The 15,242-nt window shown below is 25.4% G+C and overlaps 1 protein-coding gene across 3 annotated transcripts in view; it reads left to right on the top strand.

Moving 5' to 3' along the window:
• The window catches only part of LOC101241459 (uncharacterized), a 29,234-nt gene extending 14,746 nt beyond the window's left edge, over positions 1-14,488 (top strand). For 2 of the 3 annotated variants that reach the window (XM_065803670.1, XM_065803671.1), the window contains 8 exons: positions 4,947-4,976; positions 5,175-5,318; positions 5,436-5,480; positions 10,107-10,183; positions 10,269-10,363; positions 10,474-10,528; positions 13,861-14,059; positions 14,287-14,488. In XM_065803670.1, the coding sequence (XP_065659742.1) occupies positions 4,947-4,976; positions 5,175-5,318; positions 5,436-5,480; positions 10,107-10,183; positions 10,269-10,363; positions 10,474-10,528; positions 13,861-14,039 (625 nt within the window). In that variant the 3' untranslated portion in view covers positions 14,040-14,059; positions 14,287-14,488. The remainder of the gene's footprint in view (positions 1-4,946; positions 4,977-5,174; positions 5,319-5,435; positions 5,481-10,106; positions 10,184-10,268; positions 10,364-10,473; positions 10,529-13,860; positions 14,060-14,286) is intronic. The other variant, XR_010640119.1, reaches the window with a different exon arrangement.
• The last annotated feature ends 754 nt before the right edge of the window (positions 14,489-15,242 follow it).

Raw genomic sequence — 15,242 nt, 5'->3', positions numbered from 1 at the left:
TAGAATAAAAATTTTTATTTTTATTTTTATATTATTTGTTTGTCTTATAAAATGCCTAAAAAGTGCTGTGTAATTGCTTGAAGAAATGGTTACAAAAAGAAAAAAATGACGATACTGAATAGGGTTTTATAACTAAAACAGTATTTAATTTTCTCTCAGACATAGATTTATGCTCCCGGTGGATCAAGTTCATAAATAGAATTAATTGAAAACCATCTAAATTATCTGGAATATGTATTGATCATTTTGAAAAAATTTACTAAACAAGGCAAACAAAATACAATAGATTTTATAAAGATTCCTATTCCAACAATTAAAATTTTTTAAAGCCTTCTTTGCTACCTGCACCTTTCAGAAAGATTCCTACAAAAAGACCTTATTCTCATTTATTGCTAGGTGAAACAGCGGTTTTCAAAAAACATGATAAGATTTGTTTAATCAATGACTTGGCAGAACAAATTTGTCCTCAAAGTGTTTTTTTATAAGAAAACGTATGGTGGCATTGTTTATTAATGTGTTATTATTGAAAATATAGCATCATCAACTAACATTAAAAGCATTAATGTTGATACCAATCTGCATATAAAATTATACCATAAAGGAAATTTAATACCTCTTCCCTAATGGTTTTGTCAAAACAAAAAATTCTCGCCATCATCACAAACAACCATTTAACCAATACACATGCATTTAAAAAATTAAAAAGTACAACTCTACAGAGAGCTTTTTTTTTTTTTATTATAGACAAAATAAAATCTACACATTATTTGATAGTGTACATATTTTAAAAAACATCAGAAATAATTTATTACATTCAAAGAGGTTTATTTTTCCAACATTTCATTTAATTGTTAGTTGGTAGTTCACAAAGTTAATAAAAAAGATAACTTGCTAATTTAAAGACTTATAAACTTACTCCAACTAGTTTACATCGAGGTAAAAATAAACAAAGTGTTTAGCTTGCTTTGCAAATATTCCATGAATTAACGTATTCTGCTAATAAAAGTTATTTTTCATAAGTAATTTTCTATATTTAATATATACTTAATATATACTAAGTATTTTTCTTTGTGGACAATTTTAAGTTCAAAGAATATATATAATACTAATAATAAATTAGGAAATTTGTTGTTTTAAATAAAATAAGAAATACTGTTGTTGCAAATTATTAAAAGTCTGAACTTTTAAATGCTTAAAGGGATTTCACAAATTGTCACTTTCAGCTCAGACATCAAATGCACTAATTGTCACATTAAAAGGAACTGCATCTTTAATTGAAGATTTACTATCAAAAGGATATTATTACATTTTATCCAGCAGATTTCAAACTGATCCTCTTAAAAACATTTTGGAAAACTTAGGCAGATGAGTGGTGGAAGGTTTGTAGTTAGTTTGCGTGAAGTTGAAAGTTCTGAAAAAATAATCAGCATAAAAGCTCTAATTAAAGAATCTCTAGTTATGTTGTTTGTTGTTATTCATGTTGCTATTCAATAATTAAGTTGTTATTCATGTTGCTGGGTATATAACAAAAAAACCCAAATTTAAATGTTCTTTGTGTCAAGATCTTCTTCAAACTAACAAAATATCTTCACTTTATATTGAAATACTCTCAAGGGAAAGTTTAACTGAACCTAGTGAAACATGATAGAGTATGTTTGCTCCTTATTTTACATATTAGACTATAGAATTACTATTAACTCAATACCAACAAACTAAAAACCAACAAATCGAAAAGTTCAGCTTTAGCTGCACTTGAAGTGTTTAAAAATAACATTTGTTTTATGTGTTCTGACCATTTAGAAACAGGAAGACAGTATATTCACACAACTGTTATTATAATATTAAGATTCAAAAAGATGAAGTAGAAGCCTTTAAAAATGAATACAACAAATAAACTTATTATATTTATTGTTTGCTATAGATGTTTTGTTTGGATTCAACAATAATTCAGTTTAATGTTTCTTAAAATTCAAATAATAATATTTGGATTTAATTTTTGTTTTTATTTGCTTAACTGTTTCTAAAGCTAATTTATGCTGGACTAGGTTTTGCTTTTGTATTTTTTATTAAAGCTATTTAATTTTTTTAATAAGTTATGTTTTTTCATAGCTGTATTTCTTTTATTATATTTTTCTCAAGTTATATATTTCTTGAAATATATTTGCTTGCTTTAATATTTGGATAATATTAGTTTATTAACATTATGAAATTAAATCCTAAAAACTGACCTACTGTTTATCGGACTTGTAAGCAACAAGTCCAGCCATGTATTTAAATAGGCCATGGTTTTACAAATAGTACACAAATGCAGAAAGCTGTATTCTGGTGTTTCTAAAAACACTTTGAGCAAGCATTTAGAATGGATTATTTGTTTTTACATTATTCTTAAAAATGGCAAGTGATACATATTTATGTCACACTCCTGTTCTGTTACTATATATATATATATATATATATATATATATATATATATATATATATATATATATATATATATATATATATATATATGTATATATATATGTATATATATATATATATATATATATATATATATATATATATATATATATATATTTATATATATATGTATGTATATATACTGCTAAAAAAATATTTAAAATACCCTTTGCACCATTAGATATTCGTTTTGCTACATTTTTTTTTAGTTTATTCCATAAATAAAAGTTTGATAGGAGAGCGATCTGGTGATTGAGCAAGCAAAATCATACTATTCAATACTTGGTCATTGTCTAATTCACTCAAGTAATTAATACAAAGTTTTGTAGAATACTTTTATATGTTATCTTCTTGAAAAATGAATGGCTCCCCATAAATTTGACCTGAAAGTATGGTATGACTTTTTAAAATGTCTAAATACACACTTTTTTGCCAATATTCCCTATTATTCTATTCCGTATTTTTAAAATGTGGTATTCCATCCGAAACAGCCCCAAAAAATAATGCTACCCCCACTATGTTTCACAGTTGGCAAAGCATATTGTTTTATCATCCATTCACTGACTTTTCTTTGGAGAAATAATCTATTATTGGAACAAAAGATTTAAGACTTTGTCTTGTTGGTGTAAAGAACATGTTTCCAGTCATTTATGGTCTATTTTTTGTGTCAAATCTCATTTTCTAGCCATTTATCATGTAAAAATATTAACAATTTATATCAAAACTTACTACAGCAAAACTATAGCATAAATAAATATCTTGAAATAAATCTCTTGAAATAAAACTCCAAAAACTGATAAGTTGATACGTTATTTGGCTTTAGAGGACATACAGATATCAAGCTCACAAATTCTTACTCAATTGCCGCCTAATATAAATGTTAGTGCCCCCACAGTTCAAAGGCATCATGCCTTTAATCTTCGATTATATCACATTACATTAAAAAAATAGTTATTATTGCTTCAAGATTTGAAAAGTATGCAAGGATGGAATTGTTAAAATGTGGCGGTGTGTCATATTTTTAGACAAACATTTTTCAGGCACACACACACACACACACACACACACATATATATAAACCTAGGATCCGTGAAAAGTTCCAAGCTTAAAAAAAGGTACACCCACAAGATTTTGTCAAAGGTGCGATTGTCTGTAGTGTAATTTTGCAAGGAAAATTGTGCATCATTGGTGATATTTTACTTTTGGCAATCAATAGCAATAATATTTTTTTACTTGTGGTAAAAAAAAAGAAAAACTGCAAAATTTTACCAAGAAATTATTATATACTTAAAAACAAAAATGTAAATAATTTTCTTGCAGTTTTAAAAAAAGAAGATATGATTAAAAGTTGCAAAAAATATTCTTTATATATATATATATATATATATATATATATATATATATATATATATATATATATATATAGTGCATGTATATAATGATAACAAAAGCATATGCTTAAGTTAATAAAGTTTCCTTTTTTAACTTTAAAAGTCATAAAATTTAATAAACGTAATAGATATTTACCCTCTTTCTCAGATTTACATAACGGTAACATAATGCTAGATTTTGTGTTTTATAACGGATTATTACCCAATCAATGTATAATTCATATGAAAAAAATATAACGACAAATACTGTTATGTTTATTTCAAATGAATTATACATTGAACATAACGGTAATTACAACAACGGTAATAAATCAAAATCTAGAGTTACGTTTTTTAAACAGGTATTTTTTTACTGCGTAGCTGTGTAATTTCTTTGTAAAGTTTTTACTTTGACGTGTTATGTCACTCTGCTGAAAATTGTATCCTGAAAACTTTTATTTGAAAATTGTAACTGAAAACAGACATGAAAACTTTTATTTATTTTTGTTGGTTCTAAGTCTTGCTCTACCTTGTGGTTTTTTCCTTATTTTGCTTTATTTGCATGCACAATCAAATGGAATTTCATTTGATTGTGGGTGCAAATTAATTATTTTGGCTCCACTCTTTTCTCCCAATCTTAATAACTTTGTTCTATCCCTTTGTTCTACCCCTTTTGCCTCCTTGTTCTACCTTTGACATATAAAAGGTTTTGATATCATCCTGGTCTTCTCCTTAACATAGGAAAGTACTTTTATATAATAAAGGCTAGGTTTTTAGTGCCACACCATTACATTTATGCTAAATAACCATATGTTTTTATGCTGGTTATTTAGCATAAATAACCAGAGATATGATTATTTATGCTAAATAACCATATCTCTGGTCCACAATTTTACTTTCATTTCCTTTATTGTGTTAATGGTTATTCAAATACATCAAATAAAAAGCTGCTTTCAATATATTTTCATACAATTTCTTATCTTACACAGATTGAACTTAAATTTAATTAACATGTTAATTATATCTGTTGTGTTTCTGTTGACAATATTTTATGTTGACAGAAATATCTTATATCTCTCATATCATCTCACTAATATCTTGCAATTTTTAATTTAGCTTTAAAAAAGTTGAGTTAAAAGCAAAAAGGTATTTCAACAACAGTGTTACTAATTACTTGTTTAATCTTTGTTATTTTTAATATTTATTTTTATTTTTTGTTATTTATTTTTTAAATGTATTTTTTGTATTAAAATTTAATATTATTTTCAAGAATAGTTTTACTTTTTTATTCATATATTTTATATTTCTTTTATTTTAAGTTCTTAATTAAGTTATTTTTGACAGTTCCTTTGAAGAAGGTCGTGTAATAGAAACAGCTAATACTCTTCCTATAGCAGAACCAGATATAATGGTTGAAGATGAAAATGATGTAATGGCTCCTCAAATTATGGTTAATGAGGATGGTGAAATAGTGATCAATCAAAATAGGTTAAAGATATTATTGTTTGATATTTAGGTATATTAGGTATTTTTTCCAATAAAATAAATAAATTATTTTATAATAATTTATAAAGTATTATCATAAATTATTTAAATTGTGTTTAGTTTAACCATAAAAAAGAAAGTCGATAACTCTATGCTTAAGAAAAAGTAAGTACTTTGTTGCATGTGTATTTTTAAGATATGCCTATAATGTATTGTCTATAATTTATTTTTATATGCGTATTGTATATAATGTATGGTATATATGTATGGTATATAATGTGTTGTCTATAATGTATTTTTAAACATATGTAATATATAATGTATTGTCTATTATTATGCTGTATTTCAATTGCAAAACAAATTTCACAAAAATTTCAATTTTTGTAAAAGTAACTTACCTAAATGTATGTGTGATAAAGTATGAATGTATGTGTGATAAAGTACTTGTTTTGTGAATAATCAAATAAATAATTTAACAGATTTTTTTGAAAATATAATTGAAACAAAATTAAAATAATTAAACACAAATTAATCAACAGGTGTTGATAAAGTACAGCCAAGAGTATTGAAGGAATACTCACAATGTTTATGTAAATCATTACAACCAGAGTTAATATTTAATCAATCATTTGAAAGTGCAACTCTACCAAACTTATGGTTACATGCAAATATAACACCATTGCATAAGAAAGGTGACAGGCTTGAATCAGCTAACTAACAATTTCATTAACATCAATTGTATGCAAAGTCATGGAAAGTATTATCAGAGATGAAATAATGAATTATCTTAACAATAATAATTAAATCTCAGTGCACCAACATGGTTTTGTGAACATAAAAAATTGTTGTACATATAAATAGAAACATCAGATATTGTCAGTAAAACATTTGGCAATAATATTCCAGTTGACATTATTTTTCTAAACTTTGCTAAGGCATTCGATACTGTGCCACATAAAAGATTGTGTATAAAATTAGCTGGGTATGGTATTATTGGTGATTTGTTGAACTGGTGCAGAGCTTTTCTAAAAAATTGGTTAAAACAAGTAGTACTTGGAGAAAATATTTCTGAATGGACAGATGTTATAAGTGGTGTTCCTCAGGGATCAGTACTTGGGCCATTATTATTCATTTTATAGATTAATGATATAATCTTGAAAATTGGTTAATAGAATTTAATAATGACAAGTGCAAGATTATGCATATTGGAAAATATATTCCTAAAAACGAATACTTGATGCAATTATTGCTTAGTAATTCCAAAAATAAAACACATGCCAATAAACTAACAAAAACAACTTTAGAAAAAGATCTTGGTATGTATCAAATGTCCTTAACTGAAATTACCTCATTAACTATACAGTCAATAAGGCTTACCAAAAATTACTATTTACTTTATTTGTCAGACCTCATCTTGAATATGGATCACCATCATGGAATCCACATTTGCAAAAACATATCAATATGATTGAACAAGTCCAACAAAGAGCAAATCGTATCCACAGTTTAAAAGGTCTATTATGGGAAAATAGATTAAATAAATTAAATCTTTCAAAATTGAAAAATAGTAGGTCAATGGGTGATATAGTGCAACTATACAGGTTTATGAATAACTTAGATGTAATTAATTAGTACAATCCTCCTATATTTATAGAAAGTTGAATTATAAGAGGACACAATATAAGAATATGTAGACAACAAAGCAAAAAAACAAACGGTCAACATAATTTTTTTATAAATAAAATAGTGGACAAATGAAGCTGTTTGCCACAAGATGTTGTGGATGCAAAAAATTTAAATACATTTAAAACCCTTAATGACAATTATATGCAAAACTGTGAAAAGCTGTTACAGTCTGACATCTACTGTTGTTAGACTCTATACACTGTTATGTGTATCATAGCTTGTTTGTTTATTTTGATTTATTGTAACTTTAAGTGAATAAATCAGCAAATATATTAAAAAAATAATGATAATAATGTGAAAATTAGAATTAATGGTAAAAGACATTTCCCATCTAAATATATAAATTATCTTGGAGTATTTCTTGACAAAAAACTTTTTTTTCATGGTACTATCAACTAATTCAATTAAATAAAAAAACTATGGTTAAATAAAAATCATGTGTCAATAGTATTTTGTCATTAACATGACACTATGTTCCCTAACATATTCTAGTATCAATTTGCTATTCTTTATTCTCCTTCCGTCTAAGCTGTTGTTGCAACAAGGCAGTGATAAAGCTTCACATGACCTTGAAATTTTAGAAATTTTAATTCAAAAAACCTATTTTGGATATTATATTGTAAAGAAGAAAATGTCATAATTCTTATTTTGACCTCAAACAATGCGTGTTTGAGGTCAAAAAGGAAGTTTTATTTTAAATTGTATAAGCAGTTTACAACAAACTTCCATAAGAATTATGACATTTTCTTCTTTATGATCTAATATCCAAAATAGGTTTTTTGAACTAAAACTTCTAAAATTTCAAGGTCATGTGAAGCTTTATCACTGTCTTTTTGTGTTTGATTTTCTCCAAAGGAATCTACCAAATTTGTTTATTAATTTTTTTTATTATATAAAGTGATAATACAACACATAAATAAATGCTAAAAATATTAATTTGCACCTTTTCTTTTTCAACGCTGTCAAATATGGCAAGCTTATAAACATAAATGTATTTCTAACTGGAACCAATCAATACCATAAAAGGAAAGATTTTAACTAAACACCCTTTATTACCAACATCTTTCATCTTAATGGAAACAAATTAGGATGTTTTTGTTTAAGTATATATCTATTGAATATAATTTTATATTTATTATTATTGCTTTAATATATTACTTTATAAATAAAACTATTATTTTTTTATTTTACACTATTTTTTTAAACTATTATTTTTATTATTATTATCATTAATAAATCTTTACTTTAGATGCCTTATTAATAATATTTATAATTATAGTGCAAGGTTTGAATTAAGCGTTTGCAATTTGCAAAATCTGGAAAAATATCTAGTCTTCAAAATTTATATTTATGCAAAGCCATGTACTTTGTTTTCAAGGAGCAAATTGTTATAGGTTTGTTAGTGAAAAAGTTATAAAAAACAAAACAATAGACTTATGACTACAAAATTAATAACACTCTAATAGTCACATTATGAAAGTTATAAAACTATTATAGTGTTATTAATTTTATAAAGCACTTATTACTTCTAAAGTTCGTTCTTTGTTCAAACGACATTCGTAATTCCAAACATTAGTAAAAGTAGAAAAGCATCTAGAAAAAATAAAGTGGATATTCAAATATTATTAAAAACTTCAGGAACTTTTAGAAATACACTAAAACAACTTTATAAAAACATACTTTATACAAAGTTTAGCATTATGAAAAACGTTACTAGTAATCCATAAAAATGTGCGTTAATTTTATAATCAACCAATAAAAAATTTTTATTGGTTGATTTAAAAATTAACATCCATTTTACGGACCATTAATAACTTATTTCATATTGCTAAACTTTTCATACAATTCGTTTTTATTAAGGAACTTAAACAATTTCCTTAAGTTTTAAAAATTATTTGAAATCCACTCTATTTTTCTAGATGCTTTTCTACTTCAATTAAATTTTGTGCTTATAATGTTTGAACAAAGAATGAATTATAAAAGTTGTAAGTGCGTTATAAAAGTAATAACACTATTATAGTGTTATTACATTCATAATGCAGTTAGTTACTAGAGTGTTATTAGTTTTGTAGTCGTAAGTTTATTGTTTTATTTTTTATAACTTTTTCGCTAACAAATTTAAGTTGATTTGTCCCTTGGAAACAAAGAACACGGTTTTGCATAAACTAAAATTTTGAAGATATTTTACCAGATTTTGCATTTTGCAATTGCTTAATTCAACCCTTGTAGTGGTAGTTATTCGGCTTGTAGTGGTAGTTATTCGACTTGTAGTGGTAGTTATTCGGCTTGTAGTGGTAGTTATTCGGCTTTTAGTGGTAGTTATTCGGCTTGTAGTGGTAGTTATTCGGCTTGTAGTGGTAGTTATTCGCCTTGTAGTGGTAGTTATTCGCCTTGTAGTGGTAGTTAGTAGGCTTGTAGTGGTAGTTATTCGCCTTGTAGTGGTAGTTATTCGCCTTGTAGTGGTAGTTAGTAGGCTTGTAGTGGTAGTTAGTAGGCTTGTAGTGGTAGTTATTCCATTTTAGTAAAAGTTTTATAGTTATTATTATAATTTTTGTTTTCTTTATTTTTATAATTACTGTCATAGTTATAAATTTTAATATAATAATTTTTACCTTTTTTTTTTCCATTAGTTATAATTTTTATTAAATCTTGTTATAGTTTATTATAATTTGTATTAAAACTTTTTTATTCATACTAATATTATTATTGTTATTATTATTTCTATTATCATTATTTATCAGTGCTTTATTTTATTTATTTATTTTTTCTCTTCTTTTTTATGTTAGTTTTTTTTGTTTATTCTCTTCTTTTTTTTTAATTTAAATTTTTTCCATGTTTTATTTACTTTTTTTTTTTTTTTTTAGGTGTCACTCCATTGACTAGTTTTTAACTATACGAGTGACACCTAACTTTATTTATGTAAGTTTATAATTTATTATTGTAAATTTCCATTTTTTATGGTGAAATAAATGGACAAAAAAGGGTTTATTTATAATGTTTTTAACTATACGAGTTTAATATTATGTATATTATGTATATGCGTAATTATTCAACACCTTATTTCAGGCTTATTTTTGTCTTTTATGTATATATGTAATTATTTAGTGGAATACTTTATGAAGACTCATTGAGTTATCATTCTGGAAGAAAAAAAAGAAAGATAAAACATTGGGGAATGGATGGTTAATATATTGATTGTTTTTATTAAAATTGAGTACTTGGTTATGATTTTCAAGATGAATTATTTTTTAACTTGACAATTTTTAGAAACTTTGCGTTTTTATAAAGCCCTAAGTGAAATAGGTACTGATTTTACATTGATGGCAAAAGCGTTTGGACGGTTTACTAGAAATGAACTCAAGGTCTTCTATTTTTCATTGTATTACATTAGTACTGTTATTATCATTTTAAGTTTTTTTAGTTGTTCTGCTTATAATTTTTTTCACATATTTTTTTTTTTTTTGCAATTTAGAAAAAGTTTAAGCAGGAAGAGAAGATTAATTGTGACTTAGTTGATAGAGCATTAAGTAAGTTATATGAGTATTATTATTGTTTTTGTTGTTATTATTGTTAATATTATTAGATTAGAGTAGATTAGAGTATTATGAGCAACTTAAGAGAAAATTTGAATATTTTCAAGAATACTTATGCTGAATTAAAATTTTACCAAATAAACAATTTTTAGGGATCAATATTTATGATCCAGTTAGATATTTGGCACTCTACATTTTTTTCTTAAAAACACAGAGGTTTTAAAAAAGTAGTTAAAATGCCCATATTACCCAGACCACTTGGTAATATGAACACTTTTAAATTTGCTTCAAAAAATAACATTAAGTTAAAAAATACCAGCCTGAAAATTAAAACTGATTTGTAAAATATAATGATTTGTTATTAACAAAACTTATCATTAAAAGATCAAATTTTAAAACACTTTTTATTGAAACATTACAACTTTGTTTTATGCAAAAAAAATTCAATTTGTTACTTTTTCAATTTTATAAACTTTTAAACAATAAAAAATTTTAAAATTTAAATTACAGAAAGCTTTAGAATTGTTAAAATAATAAAAAAGTTTTACTTTGGCTTCAATTTAAAAAGCATGCTCATATTACATAAAAATGCTGTTTTTAAATGAAGTCAAAAATAAATGTTTCTATGCATTTTTTTCTAAACAAAAATGGAACGGATTTCTAGCTAATATATTTTTCTTTAAGAAAAAAAAAGTATCTATATTTCAGCATCAAAATTTTGTGCCACAGATTCTTTCATGTGTAATCATAATATTTTACCAATGCAGAAAAATTGAGTCACTGAGTATAACTTTATGCTAATTATCCTGCTTTCTATTATTATCACATAAAGGCGATTATAAAAGTACAAAGTAACTTGAACTTCATTGCTTACATCTTAGAAATCTTTTGGTGCTCTCATATTATCTAGGTCTCATATTACCTGAATTATTATTACTAGGTGCTCATATTATCCGAATATTATTGTTACAGATACTGTTTATATGTTTATTTTGTTTTTAAAAGAAAATTATTGTGGTTATTTTATATGACCATAAAAATTTTTATTTAATAATGTATTTATCACAAACGTTTGAAAAAGCATATAATAGTATTTTACTTTTAATTTTTTGATGGTTTTTCAAATGTTTAAATTAAAAATAAACAATTGAATTTTGAAATTATTCAACTTTTTAATTAATGTTTTATCATTGTTCCAATAGATTAAGTTAAATTATATTTTGCCAAATGTTTTCAGAGAGTGGTGAGTTTTCTAACTGAAGCTAGTGTTGATCCTAGAGATATATTTTGTAGTAACCTGGCAGCCTTCAGAAAAATGAAATTGGCAAATGAAAATACAATAAATATAGCTAAAGAGGATGTAGAAAAGGCAATCCAAATATTATTTATTTTGATAGAAAATGTTGTTCATTTCAGTAGAAAAAGTCTGCAGCCATTTTTCGAAACATTTTAAGATGATTTTTATGTATTTTAAGAAAAACGCAATTAAACTTTTTAAATTACTTTTTTCTTGAAATACATAAAATATTCATTGTAAAACGTTTTTTGAAACTAATAATTTTTATGAACTTTTTTTATAATTCTTTAAAAATATTTATTCAATAATGTTTGTAGGTATCTAAATTAGCTTATTTTGTAAAAAAGTCAACTTTAATTTTTTTGCATTTAGGCCTTTTGAAAAATGGCTGCAGAACTCTTTTTAAAAGAAATGCAGGGAAAAAGTTCAAGAATGAACCACAAGCTGACAGTTCTTTTGAACATTGGGAGTGAGATGGACAGGGCAAAGCATCAAATCTATTAATACACTTTTGAGTTCGAAATACACAATTCAAACATACACGTTTAAATTCGAAAACAGTTATTTGTTGATGCTTGACTCACTTTACAAGCACATTTGCTACTTGGACTCAATTTAGATTTCTCTATGAGAATTTTTGTTTAGCTCTAGAGCGTTGACAGAAGAAATTACTGGCATACCCCATTATTGGCATACACAGGCTTTGTTCAAAAATTTTGCAAAGTATGCAATAGTCGTCAATCCTTTGAAACCATTTGAAAATAACTATTTGCATGGTACAGAAGGTGATAAACAGCACAGGCTACTATCTGAAAAACTTTGCAGAACAAATTGCTATCTGCTGGCAAAGTTTCTTTTGCTTTCAAAATTGCTAGGAAAAGCATCACCAGTTAAGCAAAAGAAATTATCAGTGATAAATATTTAAAATATATTATAAAATAACTTATAATAATATCTGTCCAACAACATCTGTAAATACAATGAAGTATAATCTGTCCAACAACATCTGAAACTTTATTAGTGTTTAATAACATCTGTGCAAAAATTAAGTGAATATTACAGATGTAGTTACATCTTTTAAATTATCAAAGTGTAATAACATCTGTGCAATTACATCTGTAGATTTTTAAGATGAAGTTAATTTTAAGATGAATTAACTAATAATGCATTATTTTAACCAAATGTAGTTACATTTAGGAATTTTTTCAGATGTAATTACATCTGGAGAAAATTCTTACAGATGTTATTGGACTCGGAGAAAAATTGCCAGATGTTTCTTTTGATGTAGTTCAGTTGATATTGGACAAATGTCGTTAGAGTAAAAGGAAAATACAGATAATATTGGACAAAAGTGTGCAGATGGTCTTGGACTACTCCACAGACGTTGTTGGACAGATGTAGTAATCTTTTGCCATTTTGGCAATTAACATTTAATTTAATTAACATTTTTAAAACTTTAACATTTGTAAAACATTAACATTTTTAAATAAACTTGCATGAATAACATGTTTATCAAAGATATTTACTTCAAGTAAATCAATAATTTTCATGCAGTTAATTTAGATTTTAAAACAAATTTTTGAAGGTAAGTTAAGACTAAGTACGTCTAAGACTAAGTAAGACTAAGTTAAGACTAAACTTTAAAACAACCAAAGTTTGTTTGTATTTAATAAAAGTATTTTTTTAAATTTTTTTTTTTTGTAAATTTAATTTCTAATAAGATTAGTTTTCATTTTATTTCTAATTAAATTGATTTTCGTAATTATTTATTTCGTAGTTTTTTCTCTTTATTTCATTTTATTTTCAACTAATTTTTAATTTTTTTAGCATTTTAATTTCTTTAAAATGTTAACTTTTTACCAATTTTAAAGAGAATTAAACTTTTCCATAAGAACCGATTTTTTTAATATATTTTCAAAATATTTTTTTTCCGTTTGTATTGTAAAATATGATCTATTTTATTCTAATCTTTTACCTCAAGTTACTGTATTGTTTATCGTTTAAGTTTATAAATCATACATTTTTTTAGTGAATCGTCTTCCGTTAGATATGAACACTTTTTTAGCCGGTAGAAAAGAGAGAAAAATGCTTGAAGAAGCGGAAAACGAAGAAATGAAAAATGAAGACTTTAAAAATGAAGCAAAACACCTAGATTTTGTTATTAATTCGAATGAACCCTTTTTAACTAGTCGGCTATCAGAATTGTAAGCATCTCAAAACGTGTAAAGGTTTAAAAAAATTTTATATTTATCTTTTTTTATTTATCTTTTTTATATTTATCTTTTTTCTTAACCTAACTTTTACCATACTAAACTGTTTTCGGTTACTAATTTGAGGGAGGGGAGGGGGAGAGGGGTGATGTTAGGATAGCTTTATTTTTTTTTTTTTATTTTTCCCATACCTCTTAAGTTTATTTTACTAATTTTTAAGCTAAATTCGTTTCATTTATATTTAGGTCACAAAGCACCATCATTTCGGAGAATTATGTTATTGACAAATCAAATAATTGGCTGCTGGCACTTTAACAAACCTACAAGAATTCACGATAAAAATGTATTTCGTACACCAAATCTTCATGTGACAAGAGTTAACGACAATGAATCTTACATAAATTATATTTATTTTATTGCTAAAATAAATGCATGCATTTTTACGCATTACTATTACTTATTTGTTGACTATTTTTTGTACATTTATATAAATTCATATAAGTTAAATATAATACATATATAAATCCATATATTTCATAAAAATATTTTATAGAACGTTTATTTTTTGTACAAAATTCCAACTTATACTACAATTGAATAAAGCATCCAATCAAAAGATCTTGAACTGACCAAATTTGTAACTTGAGTAAATTATTTATATACATAAATCTGTTATTTACTTTCAATTTAAGTTCAGGCAGTGAATTGCTTTGCTTGAGTAAAAGGTACTTAAGTAAAGTTGTTCCTATTAGCTGCAGCCTGAATATTTAAAAAAATCATCATCTTTCGTCTGCAGATGTTGAAAGGTTTCTGGCGCCTAACAGACTTTAGTATTCATCAAACCCAGTCTTTTTAAGTTTTCGATTAATGCTGCTATGCACCACGTCCGCTTCTTGAACACAGGCATTGCCTCTAGTAGTTTTTAAGTATATCTGGGACTATTAAAAGACTCAAAATCTGGGTGTGTATTTAAGAAAAAATTATTTACAGTGCTCATAATACTGCTTCTGTTATGCAGATGGCAGAAACTATAAATGGAGGTTTTTAAGCTGTGGGTATGTGGTGAGTACAGACTCGAATATTTTTAGAATAGCAGATACTATATCATTTCCTAATCAGCCGGACTGGCTTTCAGACCAGAAACAATAAACAGCTTCATCCAGGAAAACTTTAGGCAGTGTTAAAACGTTTTGTAAATTAA

This window comes from Hydra vulgaris, chromosome 08 (assembly GCF_038396675.1).
Source record: "Hydra vulgaris chromosome 08, alternate assembly HydraT2T_AEP".
Taxonomy (NCBI): Eukaryota; Metazoa; Cnidaria; class Hydrozoa; order Anthoathecata; family Hydridae; genus Hydra; species Hydra vulgaris.
This window is presented reverse-complemented; position numbering and strand designations above follow the sequence as displayed.